Consider the following 15,396-nt stretch of genomic DNA (forward strand, 5'->3'; position numbering starts at 1 on the left):
TTGGGCTGTTGGTAATGTATGTTTTAGATGCATATGTAAAAATAAACATCACTACCAAAGATCTTGCTACAGTGAATATTTAGCAGACGACATTTTAAGAATGTTTTGTAAAATATACATCAAAATGTTCATTCATGGAAACAAATGCTGACACAATGTTCATTAAATGCCTCTAGAAAACACTTTCTGAACTTTCAGTAGCTTGAAAGATTGTGTCACACATAGAAACAAAGCTATAATTTGCTACTGCGTTCGAAGTGATGCAAATCCAGGAGATGAATTTGCAAATTTTTGTTCAACTTCCTGTCCACTTTTCTGTTTAAAAACTTTATCATCCCAGACAGAATCGAGAAACATAGAAAGGATTATTGCTCTGTGTGGGCAGAAATGAGACTTATCGGCAAAGAGCAAGCAGAACGCCAAGGTTTTGGAGCTTCCAGCCCAGTGCAAGAAAAAGCGTGAGAAAGAAAGTGACAAGCACAGGACAGGACGGCTGACTCCACGGTCGTCTGCCTGCAGCAGCTGCGCCCTTCTAGGACTCGCGGCTACTCTCACAGCCGTTCTTTCTCCTGCCATCACCCTACTCAAGAGCCACAGACGGGAGGTCACTGCCTCTCAGAAGCAGGTGCCTCAGACATCTGAGGACCGTGTGGCCCAGCCAGGGAGGGTGGCAGCTGGCTCCACATGCTCTCTGCAGGGAGTGGCGGTGGAGAAACGAGCATCCGGGCCCTGGGGAAGCAGCACTGAGTCCTTCCCCATTACCCGGATGGTCACTTTAAAGGCAGAGGCTGGAAAAGCCTCTCTGTCCAACCAGGAAAAGGGGTGGAGGGAGGAGAGAACCCAGTGGGTGACTAAAGACCAAAAGGAAGGGTTTTAGTTCAGATCAGTGGGTTAACTCGTAAAAGCTCTAAGACCTCTTGGTGCCTTGTGGTGTGCCTGCACCGGGAGCCCCGAGATTGGGCAGATGACTCCCTCTCTGCCTCTCCCCCGGGGAACATCCGTCAGCTAGGGGCTTAGGTTTTGAACCCTCTGAACAGTCCAGACCATTTGCGCTTTTATGAAATAAAGGCAGACACTTTGAAAAGTCTATCAGCCCAGCTCTCCACAACCTGCCAGGGAGACTTTACAAAGTACGAAGACAGACGATGAAGCTCCACCTGCTTCAAAGACTGAAATACAGCGTGATCGGTGCCGGCTTCGTGGGCTTACGACCCGCAGCCACATGGGACCCTGTGCTTAGAAGGCGCCATGCTTGGTTTAATTCTCTGCTGTCACCCCGTCGAAATTCTTAATGATTTTGAACAAGGAGCCTCGCATTTTCACTCAGCCCACAAACGATGCAGCAGGCCCTGAGAGGGCATGTGGGAAGATCAGACCGACCCGCTTCCCCATGCAAGCCACGTGTCCGTTATTTTCCCCTGTGCCGTGCAAACACGCACGTGCACGCGCACGCACGTACACACATACACACACACATCACACAACGAGCTCCTGCATCCCTCCACAGTTCTTCACATCAGAAATTCTGGAAATCCAAGTCTCCGGGTAGAGACTTACCATTCTGCGTGGAGGGGATCTGGCTTCTAGAACGCTCTCTGGGGAGAGAGCACTGGAAGTTCAGCCCAGCAGCTGGGGGACACCTCCAACCTAACCTGCAGGGCCGGGTCTCGGGGCTCTCGCCAAACCAGATGCAGCTCAGGGCCCCGGTCTAGCTCCAACCCCAACAGCAGGAAAGGGCAAACTGTCACTGGGTACCCCAGGAGTACTGGGTTCAAGTCCTACACCCATCTCCAACTCCCTCTCCAGCCTTCAGCTTCAGACCGTCAGCTTTGGGTCTGTGACTTTTACTCAACAGCAACGTCCGGCAGCTGCAGTAGGTGGAGCCCGCACCCTGGGATGTGCCCTGGCCACCACGGCTTTCCAACAGGGCGACTGCCCCCTAGTGGTGTCAGTGGGTAAAAAGGCAGCGGCCGGCTCCTGATCCCGGACGCTGCAAAGCCATCAGCCGGCTTCCTCTGGCTCCCTAGTCACCCTCGTTGCCCTAGGCCCCTGTTCTGTTCACATACAGAAACAGGAGAAAACAAGAGATTTGAGAATAAGAGGAGATGTGCAAAGGAACATCGTTTTAGAAACACAGCTGCACAGGAATGTTATTGGTTTAAATGATAAGAGTACAAAACTCGGGTTCCTAGACCAACAAAAATATGCATTCCTACCACTGCATAAAAATAAACCCTGGTTACTGGTTAGTGCTCAGTAAATATCAGAGATATGCTCAAGGTTTTCAAGGCGGGCCAGGTAAGCCCACTTCCGAGCGTAGTTTAGTGTTGGGCTTCGAATACTAAAATATTCACACTATTCAGATAATATTAACAATATAGGCTGATATAGAAAGTAGAACAGAATCCTAGTTTAAAACAACGCACAGAACACCCTAACATACTGGAGGGGCGAATTTGCCCCAAAACACGGCAACTACACATAGTGTTAAAAAAAATTGTGTGGGGATTAGCTGGTTCTCCAAAGCCAGAGTGAAGAGGCGGAGACTGATTGAATTTGCATGTCACCGAAGTGATTATTTGGAGGTGGAGATGAATTTTTCCAAATGATTTGGTGTTATTTCAATGACTTAACATGAGACCTACAAGTAGGCTGTGAATGCCACAAAGGCAGGTCCCCTCCTCATCACCCCTCAGCCCCCAGGATGGTGGCCTGGCCCAGGATGGAGGCCTGGCCCAGGATGGAGGCCCGGCCCAGGATGGAGGCCCGGCCCAGGATGGAGGCCTGGCCCAGGATGGGGACTCCTTGAATGAACTATTAGCATTAATAAGAGATCACACCCCAGAGATAAGACTTTCCAACCTGCTGGCATCTGGGCGTTCATGCTCCCTAAATAGAAAGCACTTAGAAGTTTTCTCTCCTTCAAGTGGAATGGGTTTCCCATGCTTCTCAGGGATAGATTCCGGCTCATAAAGCCGGAATATGGACCTTAAGTCGAGCCTGATGACCTACCAACAGACCCGGATCTAGTACAATACAGGTAACAAAACGAAATGGAAGTTCTAGAACATTCCTTTCCTCTAGCTCAAATAAACATTCCAACTCTATTTACACAATACTCAGTGGCTTCACAAAACATGGCTCAGGGCACCGCCTGGTGAGTCAGGAGGAGCCCTCCCCCCACCCCCAGGCATTTCGGCACCCCAGGGTGCAAAGAGGAACAGGTGTTGCTTTTTACCAAATACCTCTCAGGGGGCCCTGGGCCACAGCATCTGAGGGCTTTACTGAGTCACCATTTCTAGTGCCACCAACTTCGCTTCTGCCCGGTAGGGGCTGAAGCTCCCAAACCTATACGCAGAATGAGAGCATCCAGGCCCATTAATTTGCGTGGCCTGACTTTCTGGCAGAGGAGGCTCCAGACTCGCGAAGCGAGTTCAAGCAGACCCGCGTCCACCCTCGAGCCCCGCCACCTCTGACGCACGCAGGAGGCCATTTTAAAGTGCTAGCGTCCGCCGTAACGCTCGTCTCCAGCCCCAGAAGAGAAGGGAGCCAAAATAAATAAAGTTAAATAAAATAAAATAATAAAATAAACGAAAGGATAAGAAAGGGAAGGAAAACCTGCTTGCTGTTTTGAATAGAAATCCCTAAAATGGCTACATATCCCAAATACATTTTCTTCTTGAATGAAAAAGGCCCGACCAAACGGAAAAAAAAAAATTATATGGAATAGACAGAGAGAAATCTTCTCCTCACACGAGGTACTGACAAGCTCTAAAACACACCCGAAGAGCGCCACCGTTCGCGTAAAATCGGGAGCATCTCGCCCACTCCCGCTCTTTCTCCAGCCCCTTCCGATCCGGAATGTCGTCCCTCTGTATGGTCAGTGGCTTTACGCCTGCCCCAGCCAGGACCTGGAGAGGCGACCACCTGCCCAGCTTTGGACGGCAGGCCTGCAATCGCCCTTCCCCGGTGGCTCCAGCACCTAATCCCCCTGACCGCACTCCCACCGCAGAGGACACCCGGGGTTTGGGTACCAGGTCACCAAGACAGGACACAGTGCTCCTTTCCTCATGGGTAATTCAGAAGTTAAGTTCAGTACTACTCAACCAGATAAAATCGGTTACTTTTGCATACTTAGGTCATGCTTAAGTTGTTCAAAAATCAAAGAAGAAGAAAAAAATGCCCTTTTAGACATTGATGTTCTTTGGGAGAACAGCTCTCTCCTCCGCTATCAGAGGACAGGGACATGTCATCCAAGCAGTCAAACAGGGAAGTCTGGCCCAGCTTCTCAAGTGCCCCTAGTGACTCTAGCCTAGAAGGCCCCCTCTTCTCCATGTCAGGCCAGCCCTGGATCTGAACGAATCACATCTCCCACGCTCTCGGGGTCAGAGCGGACGTGGTTCCAACAGATGATACCTCCTACCTGTGTGCCAGGGGGAGACAATACCAGCCAGACACCCTGCCCCAGAGGGGCTGGAATATGGATCGTCCCTTCGGAGCTGCTGGTCCACAGAGCCCCAGCTCCAGGGCCCCTGTTCCCAGGACACAGCCCTGTGAGCAGAAAAGCCCCTTGTTGGGCAAGGAGGTCAAGGTGGCTCAGAGAAGAGAGAAGACAGCGGGGGTTCAGAGGGCAGGGGTCACAATGCCAGGATGCAGAGGCCTAGAGAAGCCCTGTGTTCGGAAAGCAAAGGGCTGGGTGACAGATCGCTTATTGGCAAGGGACACTTCATCTCTATGACACTTAGTCCAGGAAGCCAACAAGGTGAAAGTTGAAGGGACAGAGGTCAGAGAGTTTGAGACCTCGCCTGCCTTCCTCTACCCCTGGCACAAGTCACGAGTCACATCTGGATCTGAGGGCCAGCCTGACTCATCCAGAGAGATGACCGGGTGGCCTTACCGGTTACGCCAGCGAGTGCGAGGACACCAACCCAGACCTGCTATTCCGGAGGCGGGAAGCGTCTCGGTGATGCTCGCCGTAGTCGCTTGGCAGAAAAAGACTCGCGCGTTGCTTTTCGCGCGGCGTTACTTCTGATAACGGGACTCTGCGGGTGCGTGGACCGACAAGGGTGACAAGAGGTCTGCCACTGTGCACACCATATCCTACCCACATGGACAGTGACGCCCAACATTGACACGAGAAGTCAGCGAGGAGGGAGAATGGAAAGGCGGGCGCTGGCCATGGTGACCTGACACGGTTCCACTGCACATAATATGCTTCTGTTTCTGCCGTAAAACGTGTCCTTCGTAAACACACTGAACAAACTATACTGGTTAGAGAAATAGGAAAAGCATGAGTTGTACATCTATTTATAGATTTAATTTAAAACAGTTTCTTAACACCATCAAAAAATATAAACGTAAAGTCTTTTAACCATGTTTTCTGCTGTGAAGTGGTAAACAAATGCATGCCTGGAGTTCGGTGTGGTCTAAAATTGTGTTCGGTTGAAAGTGTCTAACTAAAGGGTACATCTGCTTGTTTCAAAAAATACTTATGTCTATTGTTCTTGATACAAAATTCTACACTATCTCCCATAAATAAATAATAAAGTGTTTTTTAAAAGTATGAAATGTAAACTTTGTTGCCCTTTCCAACACACACGTTTTAACAACTGCTCGAAACAGGACAGGGCTCTGGCCCGAAATCGTGACACGGTGCGTCGAGCTCCCGGCTCTGCCACCAGGCTCGTGCTGTCATTTACCAAGCGCTTCTACAGCCCTAACGAATTCCTAGGGACCCACGATCACAGAGGACACCGCCTGACACAGGAAAGCTAGACTCGGGGCCAAGGGCACGCGCAAAGAACATTTCACGACCCGACAAACGGGGGTTCCGAGAACGCGGACGTGCGAACGAGAAGTGACCCACGCTTTTCATGCGCAAGTCAAGTTATTCGCTAGTTAACCAGCCTCTCTCCCGGCATTTACGGTGTGGGGGCAGGGGGCGGGGTGGGAATCAGAGAACTCAAACCAAACAGCTTGGCATGTGGCGTCCACTCCCGCCCAGCAGCAGGCATGTGGATTTCCATTACCGAGAGGCTGGCCGTGTGTGGTGGAGTGTGGCAAACAGTCTTAGGTCTTCGTCCCCGGGCCTGCGGGGCTGCACGTCCCCAGGGTCTCTCCCCCACTGCGTGATGGATTTCCTTCGCATCTTTCCACCCCACTTCCGGATTGTCGCTTTTCCTTTTCCTTCGCGGGTGCCTTTGTGGGGGTCGTACCCAAGACGGCTGCTGAAACGTGCCAGGACAGTCAGGATCTGGCACATCCAAGCAACAATGGGCTCAGAGCTGGTCGCCAAACATCACGGGGCCTCCAAACCAAAAGAGTTTTCCAACTGGGCCAGTAACCAGGACCCAGGGACGTCATAGAGTAGCCTTCCAGGTGACCTGCAATGATCTGACTCAGCAGAGGAAAACTGTAGCTAACAAGCTTCCTTAACCATCTTCTAGCTGTGCAGGAAGTCAGAATCGAATCCCCTGATGGTGGCTCGTGACAGTTTTCATCGACACCTACCAGTACAGGATGCGGAAGGGACTAGAACGTCTCTAACGCACCTGCTGGCGTCCTCCATGGACCAGCTCTTCAAAGAGCTGGTGCAGCACCCGCCCAGGAGGTCGTCTCCCGTGTGCTCAGACCCAGGACAGCATTTCCAATAAGGTCTCAGTAGGGTAAAGAGATTCCCAAGCAATGACAGGACCATCGTAATCTTTTCTAAACACACCAAGGACTAGGCATCGTGGGTCAAGGGTCCTACTGGGGGCCCTACTGGTGGAGGTAAGAAATAGGAGGGTTATATGAGTTCTCCCAAAATACGGATGTTCTATTTATAAATCTGTTTTACAGTAACCAGGCCCAAGCCTCAGGCCCAGGGACGGGCCAGACTCCCAACCAGACCTAGCGGGGAGCTACTGGATTTCCAAGACCCTGGACACCAAGGTGAGACCTGCAGTGAGGATAAAGGAAACAGTTTTGTTTCATAAAACGGGAAGAAGTTGTTTGGGGTGGGGGGAGGATTGTCGAGAATTATTCCTAGAATCATTGCGGGGCCTGTCTCTGCTGTCCCACTGCCCCGTGGCTGAACACCAAACGGTGGTCTTGGAAAAGCAACACCATCTCCAGACGGCGTCCGCCGGTCCGGGCTGGAACTCTGACGCACGCCCCCTACGGTTCATCGAACAACTGGAGGTCCAGGCGGACCACGATCTCTCCCGTGGGGACCTCGTGCAGCAGGAGACACTTGGTAACTGGACCCTTGGAACCCTGGTCCTTCTTGATGTCGGCCACACGGATCTCCGTCCGACCCAAAAAATCTGGAAGAAGAACAGACCCTGTTCAGGGGTGGGGGAGGATTCCTTCTCTTCGAGCCATGTGTAGGCATATGGGAGATGTCCCAGTGAGTCGTTAACTCTCTCCCATCTTCCAAAAGGGAGTTAGGTCAGTCTGTGGGGATCCAGGAACTGCAGTGACAGAGCGCAAGTTTGAAGTGGAGAGAAAAGTGAAGGACAGAGGGTCACGGGAGCATGCTCTGCGGTGTCACGCGCCTCTCGGGGAAGTCGAGGGCGGCACGCGAGGCCTGGCCCTTACTCGCCCTGCTCTAAGTGCCGGAGAACACGGGGGGTGGGGGGGGTGGGGGGTGGAGACAGCATGGGACTCGCATGGTTCCAGCCTGCAGAACGGTCTCAGCACCGCTTGGCATCAAATGTTGAGCGTCAGTATGAACGTGGATGTGACCGTGTTTGAAAATTTTCTAGATGCTTTGCAAATGCACAGTGGTGGTTAACTGGGCCTCCGGACCATTAAATTCTTCGTTTATTCATTCGACAATTATGTGTTGGCATAGACCACGATCCAGGCCCCCCTCCTGCACAGGAAACAGCTTCTTTCAAGGTTCCCGTGTAAAACCTGAGAGTTGTTTCCGGTGGGACGATGGACGTTTATTCCCACCCCCCCCCCCACCCCACCATGTGCCTTTCATGGAAATAACCTCTGATGTAAGAACGACACTATGATTTTCAATTTCTATCCTAGTGCAGGTTGCCTTTGGGTCCTGATATTTTACTATTTAAAAAAAAAAAATTTAACCTCCAACCGTCACTCATCAGAATAAAAACTGATGATGAGCCTGGCCTTGAGAGGCAGATGATCCTGGCCAGGCTCTCACGGGTAGCCGGCTCTGTGACCGTGTGTGGTCAACGAGCAGCAGCGCCTAACTCACAGTGAGACAATTCATGGAAAAGCACTAACAGACACAAGCCACGTGGAGCACTTTAAGCACAGATCGTGCTAGCGCCAGACCCTCACTCCTAACATTGCGTTGTCTTCCTTTACATATAATTGAATTGAGTCTGTAATGTTTAAACTTTCTCGGATTTTCATTGGGTTGAGAAAGTTTTTTTGGAATCATTGGCCAGACCCACTCTTTTTTTGGGGCTCAAAGCAGAAAGTGGGTTGAAGGAATGATACATCCATCACCATTCCATCCCTTTGGTTGACCAGAAATGTCACCCAAAGGACACTGACTGATTCTGCCGCACTTGTTGTGGGCTAACACTCTTCTCGTTCACTGACCAGTTTTATCTATTATCACCACTGGCTTTCGGCCAAGCACTAACGGACTGCACTGAGGCTTTGGGATGTAGGCCTCTTTGCAGTCACCTGCTTTGGAGAAGCACAGGACCACGGTCTTTACCACGGGGAGCTGGACCGCTCTAGACCAAGCATGCTTTGTCCACGTCCCTTGAAGTGCCCTGAGCATTGGTGAAGGTTTCCTTTTAGGGGAGGCTGAGTCTTGTCTTAGGCCAACCTCATCTCCCTGGAGGGAAGCCCAAGCAATTCTCGCACCCAGTTTCTAGGTAGAAAATGTGTACCGGAGAGAGCCAGGTGACAGGGAAGAAGGAAGGGCCCCACCGGGGGGCCGCTCGACTCACCGTCTGGAGAGAACTGGTCCCTCTCAAACACGGTGATGCAGAGAACCTCTTGCTCCAGGTCCTTGATGAAGAACTGGCAGTTGGAATTCCACTTGGGGTTCAGCGTGTCCTGGATCGTCTTGGTGATGTGACACTGGGAGCCCATGGTCACCTCGCAGTACGGGTTACTCTTTCCTAGAGCGGACAGAGCCTGCTCGACCCCCGCCTGGCCACGGGCCCTTCGGGGCGCGGCGTGGCGGGGTCACAGCCACTCGCCCCTCCATCTGCTCATTTTTATCCCCCTCCATTGCCATGCTTAACACGCGGCATTAAATGGAGGAACCAGACCAAAACGGCCACGATTCGGCATCACGCGTAATCTAAGAACAAATAATCACATGAGCGGGCTTCAAACCTCGGCCCTTCCTGTCTCCTTGCTTTTAGCCTTATTAGATTGTGTCCCATCTGGTGAGGAGACACAGCGGCCACCCAATCTCTCCGAAAAGCAAGATGGTGGAAAGGATTTAAAAAAAAAAAAAAATCTCTAGGTTTTTAACAAGGGCTAGAAAAATCGATTCTGAAGGAAACTTAAGATTATGAAAACAGCATGCTTGAGGTAAAGCCGGGGCAGGGGGTGGGGGTGGGGGGTGCAGGAGGGGCTTCCGCCGCAAGCACGGGCTAGAGGGGGCTTCTTGGGGCCTTACCGTGTGACCGGCAAGGCTTCAGCTCAATGCCTTCGACGACGTTGACCATCAACCTCCCAATCCCTGTCGCCCTTTGGGAACGGACTGTGACGGCAGGGAAAACAGCCCACGTTTGACTTTGGCATCTGACACCTTCCCACCTCCGCCTGACTCCTGCTCCACTCTGTGGCCCTGAGCCCGTTCAGGAACACTTCTCCCCTCCTCTCCGGAAACTCTTGCGTCCTTGCTCCTGGACTTTGCCCTCCAGCCCCCGTCCTGCACCCCACTCTCCCACGTCCCCCCTCTTCCATCCCGTCTCAGGCCCCTCTCCCCCGGGGCCCATCTGCCAGCTCTGAGGGCTGAGGGCTCCAGGCCCCGGGCTGGCCTCCTGCCCGGCTCTGCACGGCCCCGCGGCGAGCACCGCATTACCCAGGTAGGCCTTCTCCCGCTTCTTTTTCTCCGTCTCTATGTAGAGTTCAGAAGCGGCTTTGATTTTCTGCACCCAGGCGGTCCTTGGGAAAGAAAAGGCAGAAAGGTGCCAGACGGCACTCAGGAGAAAGGCGTCTGGTCCGATCCCGGGCGGTTTCCAGGGTTCTGCTTTGTTCATTTGATTTTAACAACAAAAGCTCGGGAAAGAAAGTCTGGCTTTATGTCACGCGGTGTTAATAATGATTCCTGCCGTTAATCAGAAAGGCGTGAGTGACGTTATTATCGATGTGCTCGAGACCTGCATCGGTGTCTCGAGGGAAGAAGCTCTATGATAAATGCTGTTCTGGAGGAGGACATGGGGGGCGACGACCCCTCCCCGTCCCCTGTGGAAAAGCGTCACACGTTGGCCTCACCCAGCGAGGCCAGAAGGACCTCCCTCACTCAACCAGGGAAGGGGAGAACGCAAACCGCTCCCCCGAGGAGGAAACGCTCTACTCTCTACTCGAAGGAGCAGATGTGCCCCGGGGCCGCGCTCCGGCCCGGTGTTCACGCTTTTGCTTTTCCGAGAACCACATGGACGCGAGAACTTTGGCCAGTTTTCCTGCTTGGCACGAACACTCTTTGGAATGTTGGCCTTGGGTCAAGTTCACCCTTCAGAAAATGATGTATTTTATTTGGCTCCAAGACAGAGTCTTGAAGACGCTGTTGAAGCAAAACAGCCAGAGCCCTCGCATCCAGACTGTCCGTCTGTCCAAGTGAACCGGCTGGGTGGGGGGAGGGCCGGGGAGGGCCGGCTTGGCTGGGCCGATTGTCCCCAAGTCACTATTCTTTTGCCTTCTGCTTCCTGGGAAACCTCAGATGCTCCATTTATCACCCCCCGCACCCCTCCCCCCCGCCAAAAAAAAAAAAAATGCTGAAAATTTCTACCAAAAAGAATTCTCAAGCAAAATTAGTTTCATTTGGAAAAATTCACACCATGTGCCAAACTTTTGAGACACTCTAGAAGAAAGTATTAAGGCCTTTCCCACCCCCTCTGGCCAGAGATTATGGCGTTGCACCTGGGGAATGTCGAGACCTGCTAACTAAGTAAAGGTCCCTCGTGGTCCCGTACCTGGCAGGACCCGGTGCCCAGTGCAGGGAGGCGGCAGTCTTACCTTTCGTTTATGCTTTCTGCTCGGAGGGTGTAGACTCGGTCGATGTGGGAGATGTGGAAGATGGGCTCGTCTCCAGAAGGGTCCGTGGGTAATTTTACTAGAACCTCATTTAGGAAAATAGGCTAAAAAATAATGCGCAGGTATTATAAAATCACACCAGGTGCCTGTGTGTCCCAGTAAACCATGAGTGTGTGTGTGTGTGTGTGTGTGTGTGTGTGTGTGTGTGTGTGTGTGTTCCGGTAAACTACCAGAATAAGGATTTTGTGTTTATATCAACTCTCATGTACTGCAAATTAGAAATACGGATTCCACCTGTCCTCTCCCGCCCCCATTTTGCAGGTATTTTTTTTAAGTCCCTCAGAATAAGAACTGGTCTGCTTCTCCCACAGCAAATCCTAATCGGCACACGGCTTCCATCAGCTTTACCGCCACGCAATTCCTCCAAAGAGTTTCATATGAAGTTGCTATCGACAAGCTACGTATGTACATCGTTCTTTTCTCCCAAAATAAAGCTGACTGCTGCTTCAGAGAAAAGTCACCTGTGAGAGCACCCCACAGACACGAAGGTAGAGAAACGAACACCCCCTGACAGGAAGACACACAGACACAGGCACGCATGTTGGAGCAGACCCAATAAGTAGCTTAGGGGAATCCTCCACACGTGGGCCGTTTACACTGGCTGTAGCCGGAAAAGGCGAGAGTCGCAGATATTTTAAGCTGCCCTGAGAAGTTTGGAGGGGAATCTGGGAATGTTTGGAAGGTGGGCTTTTCCTGCTGACCTTTCCCACGCCCACCTCCTCCATACACTTGACCTTGAGCCCCTCCAGGGCAAGGAGTGTCTTTGTCTTATCTGGGGGACCCACGGTGGCCGGTGGCCGTTTGGCAACCGACAGATATTTTATCAATCGAATGGAGTACTGTCTCTTTTCTGATGATACAGGCATACCTCAGAGATATTATAGGTTAAGTTCCAGACCACTCTGGTAAGGCAAGTAACGAAAAAAAGCAAGTCATAATCTTTTTGCTGGTGGCGAGTCTTGCCTTTAATGTGTATAAAACACATCTATGAAATGCCATAAAGTGAAGCACAATAAAATGAGGCATGTACTACTGCAACTGCACCCCAAATCCCGGCTTGCCCCCTTCACCCCCTCCTCCACACACGGCCGCAAAACCCTGCAAGCAGTCTGACTCCTTCTGGAAATGCTCTCCTCTCCCCCAGCCACCAACCCGGATTTGCGGTCCAGAGTCAACTTACTGTTTTGTACATTTTATACTGCAGGTTAGATTTGGGGCTGAAGACTTTGTCGGTGCCGGAAGAGCCCAGGGGCTTTATGATTTGGGTCAGCAGGAGGAAGTCGTTGAAGAGGAAGCCGTACAGCTCCTTGTTGCTCTTGGCCTTGTAGAGCTTCCCGCTGTGCAGAAACTTGCGTGGCCCCAAGCAATTGGTCACTGAATTGAACACGAGTTGCTGAGAAAAAGAACAACAATGAAGAAGACGCGATGAAGTCAGGTGATGCTTTGGTTTTGACTTTTCCGCGTCTGGAAGCACCGGCCGCATCAGAACCTGGGGCCGGGCGCCCGCGGGCCTGAGGCTCATGTCACGGGCGGCCTTGCAGACCTCGGGCAGTGCCTTCGGAGCTCAGAAGTCGGTCGAAGGCACGGTGCTGGGGTCCCAGGCACCAAGGTGAGTCTCAGCTATGGTTCCTAAGGCTTTTCCCCTAGGTGCTTGTTAGTGTTTTGGGGTGATTGGTGTTCTTCTCCCTTTTATTTACAGGGGAAATTGGGTGACGGGAAGAAAATACTCAGCTCGCGACCACCTCCGCGAGCACGCGCGGCGTGCAGGGCGGCCCGCCAGGGCGCGAACCGGCTCCGGGGCCGGCCCCGCTCAGGTTCCAACCGTCCTTCGAACCTCTGGAAAGCAGAATTCCACAGGGCAAATGCTGCTTTCCAAAGCACGGCTGGCGGCCGGGCCCCTACTATGTGGGTACCTGCAAGACTCAATGGTGCTGAGCGGTGCCTCAGAGCAGAACGGACGCCGTGTTGGTGCGCCTCAGACCCCACCCAACCCACCGGTCCTGAGGACATGAGGAGGCCACCTCCCTCCCCGCCACTGCCCCAACCTGGGAGACGCCTGGGAGACGCCTGGGAGACGCCTGGGAGACGACAGCCCTTGGTGCTGACACGCGGCTCTGTCACCCCACTGGGCTCGGTCGGCTCGCCTTCCATCATCCCCCCTGGATTTATCATCTTGTGCTCCATCACCCCCCACCCCCACCCCACCCCCACGCCGGCTCTATCATCTCACGCTCTATCATCCTCTTTGGCTCTATCATCTCATGTGAGCAGGTTGTGGAGGGGCAGAGGGAGACTGAGGCACACACGACCCCACTAAGACCCTCTTTTTTGTTGTTTAACAGCAGGAAGACACGGAGGGGAAGTCCACGGCTAAGCCCAGGCAGCGATATGATCAAAGCAGGTGTCACGGTCCCCCACTTGCCCACATTCAGGCCCCTGGGAGATGATCTGTCCAGCAGCTTTCAAGGCCAAGGATCCCTCCAGAGGTGCAAACCCTACAGACCTCCCTGGGGACAGCATCTGTGAGGAGGTGATGGGGTTCACGACACACATCTCCCAAGAGGTGCTGGGGGCCACCTGTCTGCCTCCAATGTGGGAGAATCAGCAGCGCCTCTGTGACCACAGAACTACGGTCATCAAGTGGTCACTCCACCCTGATCTCTGCTACAAGAAGAAAGGTCTCTAACCTCCCACCAAGGCTCTGAGGAGCCCAGAGGACTAACAGGAACACCCCAGCTGAAATCTTCATCCCTCTGCATGCAGAACAGGATCCTGGAGACCAAGCCGGCCCCCTTTGCTTGTCAAGGGAGAGTTCAAGCCACTTGGGGACAATGAGTCAGGAAAAGGCAACTTGGATCACTTAGAGGTGATGTCGTTTATTCACACCCGAAGTTTAGAGCCTCTAACTGGCCAGGCTAACTCTGAATTCACATGGACTGGGAACAGACAAGATTGCCAAAGACAACATTTAGAAACGCGGTCACTGGTATAGGCGCAGATCTGGCCCAGGAAACGGACGCCGGCATGGCCACCCCTTCCCGCGGCTGTGAACAAGGGACGGGCGAAACTCAAGTGTCGAAAGATCGACGGACAAAGAAGGAAAGCAGTTAATTTCAAAGAGGGTATATAAGCCGCAAAAGGCAAGTGACAGAGTTAGCTTCATTCCTAATACATTAAGATGAAGAGCCAGGCCTCGCCGAGCCCCCCTGTCTGCAGCCGTGACCCTCGGGGAGGGACCCTTTCCTAAGGGCACGTTGCTGTGGTGGCGTTCCTGCCGGTCAGGTCCACTGTCTTCAGGATCGAGCCCACGCCCCTCGGAGTGACAGACAGGCCTGCCTCTCCCTGGCCTCAGCTCGCCGTAAAGCCTACCTCCTGCCCCATCTCCTGCCCCATCTCCTGCCCCATCTCCTGTCCTGCTCCTTCCTCGCACGCCCCGCTCAGGCTGGCCCTCCTTGGGGCTGGCAGCCGAGGCTCAGGCGGGGCGGGCCCGGGCCCCGCCCCCGAAGCCGCTAACCTCAGACAGGCCTTCACATTGCACGTGGGCTTGGATCCACTCCAGGCGGTCGGAGTTCTCCTTCTCCCGCACCCCTTCGTTCACCTGGGAACACAGCTCCTCCGCCTTCTCCAGGGCGTGCTTCAAGTGGCTGTGGTCGGGGTGGTTCTCAGGCGTGTTTTCCAGGATCTGCGTGGGAGAACAGAAGGCAATGACCTCCTGGGGTTCGCTGTCCTGGGCGGTCAGGCCCAGAGAGGCGGGGCACAGCACCGACCTCTCCTGAACGGTGCCCAACGGAGCCGCAGCAGCTCTGAGCACCCACTGGGGCAATGACATGGAGCATGACAGCCACCCTGTGTGGACAGGGTCCCCTTTGGGTCACAGGGGATGCCGCATTATTTATTCTTGGGGTACGAGGAGAGCAGTGGCTGCAGCAGGGGCAATAACACACCCCGCCTGGATTTCTCTGGAGACAATGGCCCTTTGCTGGGTCCACTCACAGCTGCAGGTACCTGTGCACCCCTGGATCTGAATGCAAATAGACGCGTCGGAGCAAATGTGTGTTTTTCTGGAGAAACCACTCCCAGCCAGCGGTTCGGAGTGCCGGTCCTGCAGCTAGACCTTCCGGGTGGAAATCCCTGCTCCGCCACTGACCA

The 15,396-nt window shown here is 53.2% G+C and overlaps 1 protein-coding gene across 4 annotated transcripts in view; it reads right to left on the bottom strand.

The window, feature by feature from the left end:
- Positions 1–5,204: 5,204 nt before the first annotated feature.
- Positions 5,205–15,396, bottom strand: part of ITSN1 (intersectin 1) — a 168,718-nt gene continuing 158,526 nt past the window's right edge. For 2 of the 4 annotated variants that reach the window (XM_016164086.2, XM_016164082.2), the window contains 7 exons: positions 14,762–14,929; positions 12,428–12,640; positions 11,170–11,291; positions 10,016–10,098; positions 9,608–9,691; positions 8,925–9,098; positions 5,205–7,307 (listed from right to left, as the gene is read on the bottom strand). In XM_016164086.2, the coding sequence (XP_016019572.2) occupies positions 7,159–7,307; positions 8,925–9,098; positions 9,608–9,691; positions 10,016–10,098; positions 11,170–11,291; positions 12,428–12,640; positions 14,762–14,929 (993 nt within the window). In that variant the 3' untranslated portion in view covers positions 5,205–7,158. The remainder of the gene's footprint in view (positions 7,308–8,924; positions 9,099–9,607; positions 9,692–10,015; positions 10,099–11,169; positions 11,292–12,427; positions 12,641–14,761; positions 14,930–15,396) is intronic. The other 2 variants (XM_036219831.1, XM_016164087.2) reach the window with 1 other exon arrangement.

This window comes from Rousettus aegyptiacus, unplaced genomic scaffold, assembly GCF_014176215.1.
Source record: "Rousettus aegyptiacus isolate mRouAeg1 unplaced genomic scaffold, mRouAeg1.p scaffold_m13_p_4, whole genome shotgun sequence".
In the NCBI taxonomy this organism is placed as follows: domain Eukaryota; kingdom Metazoa; phylum Chordata; class Mammalia; order Chiroptera; family Pteropodidae; genus Rousettus; species Rousettus aegyptiacus.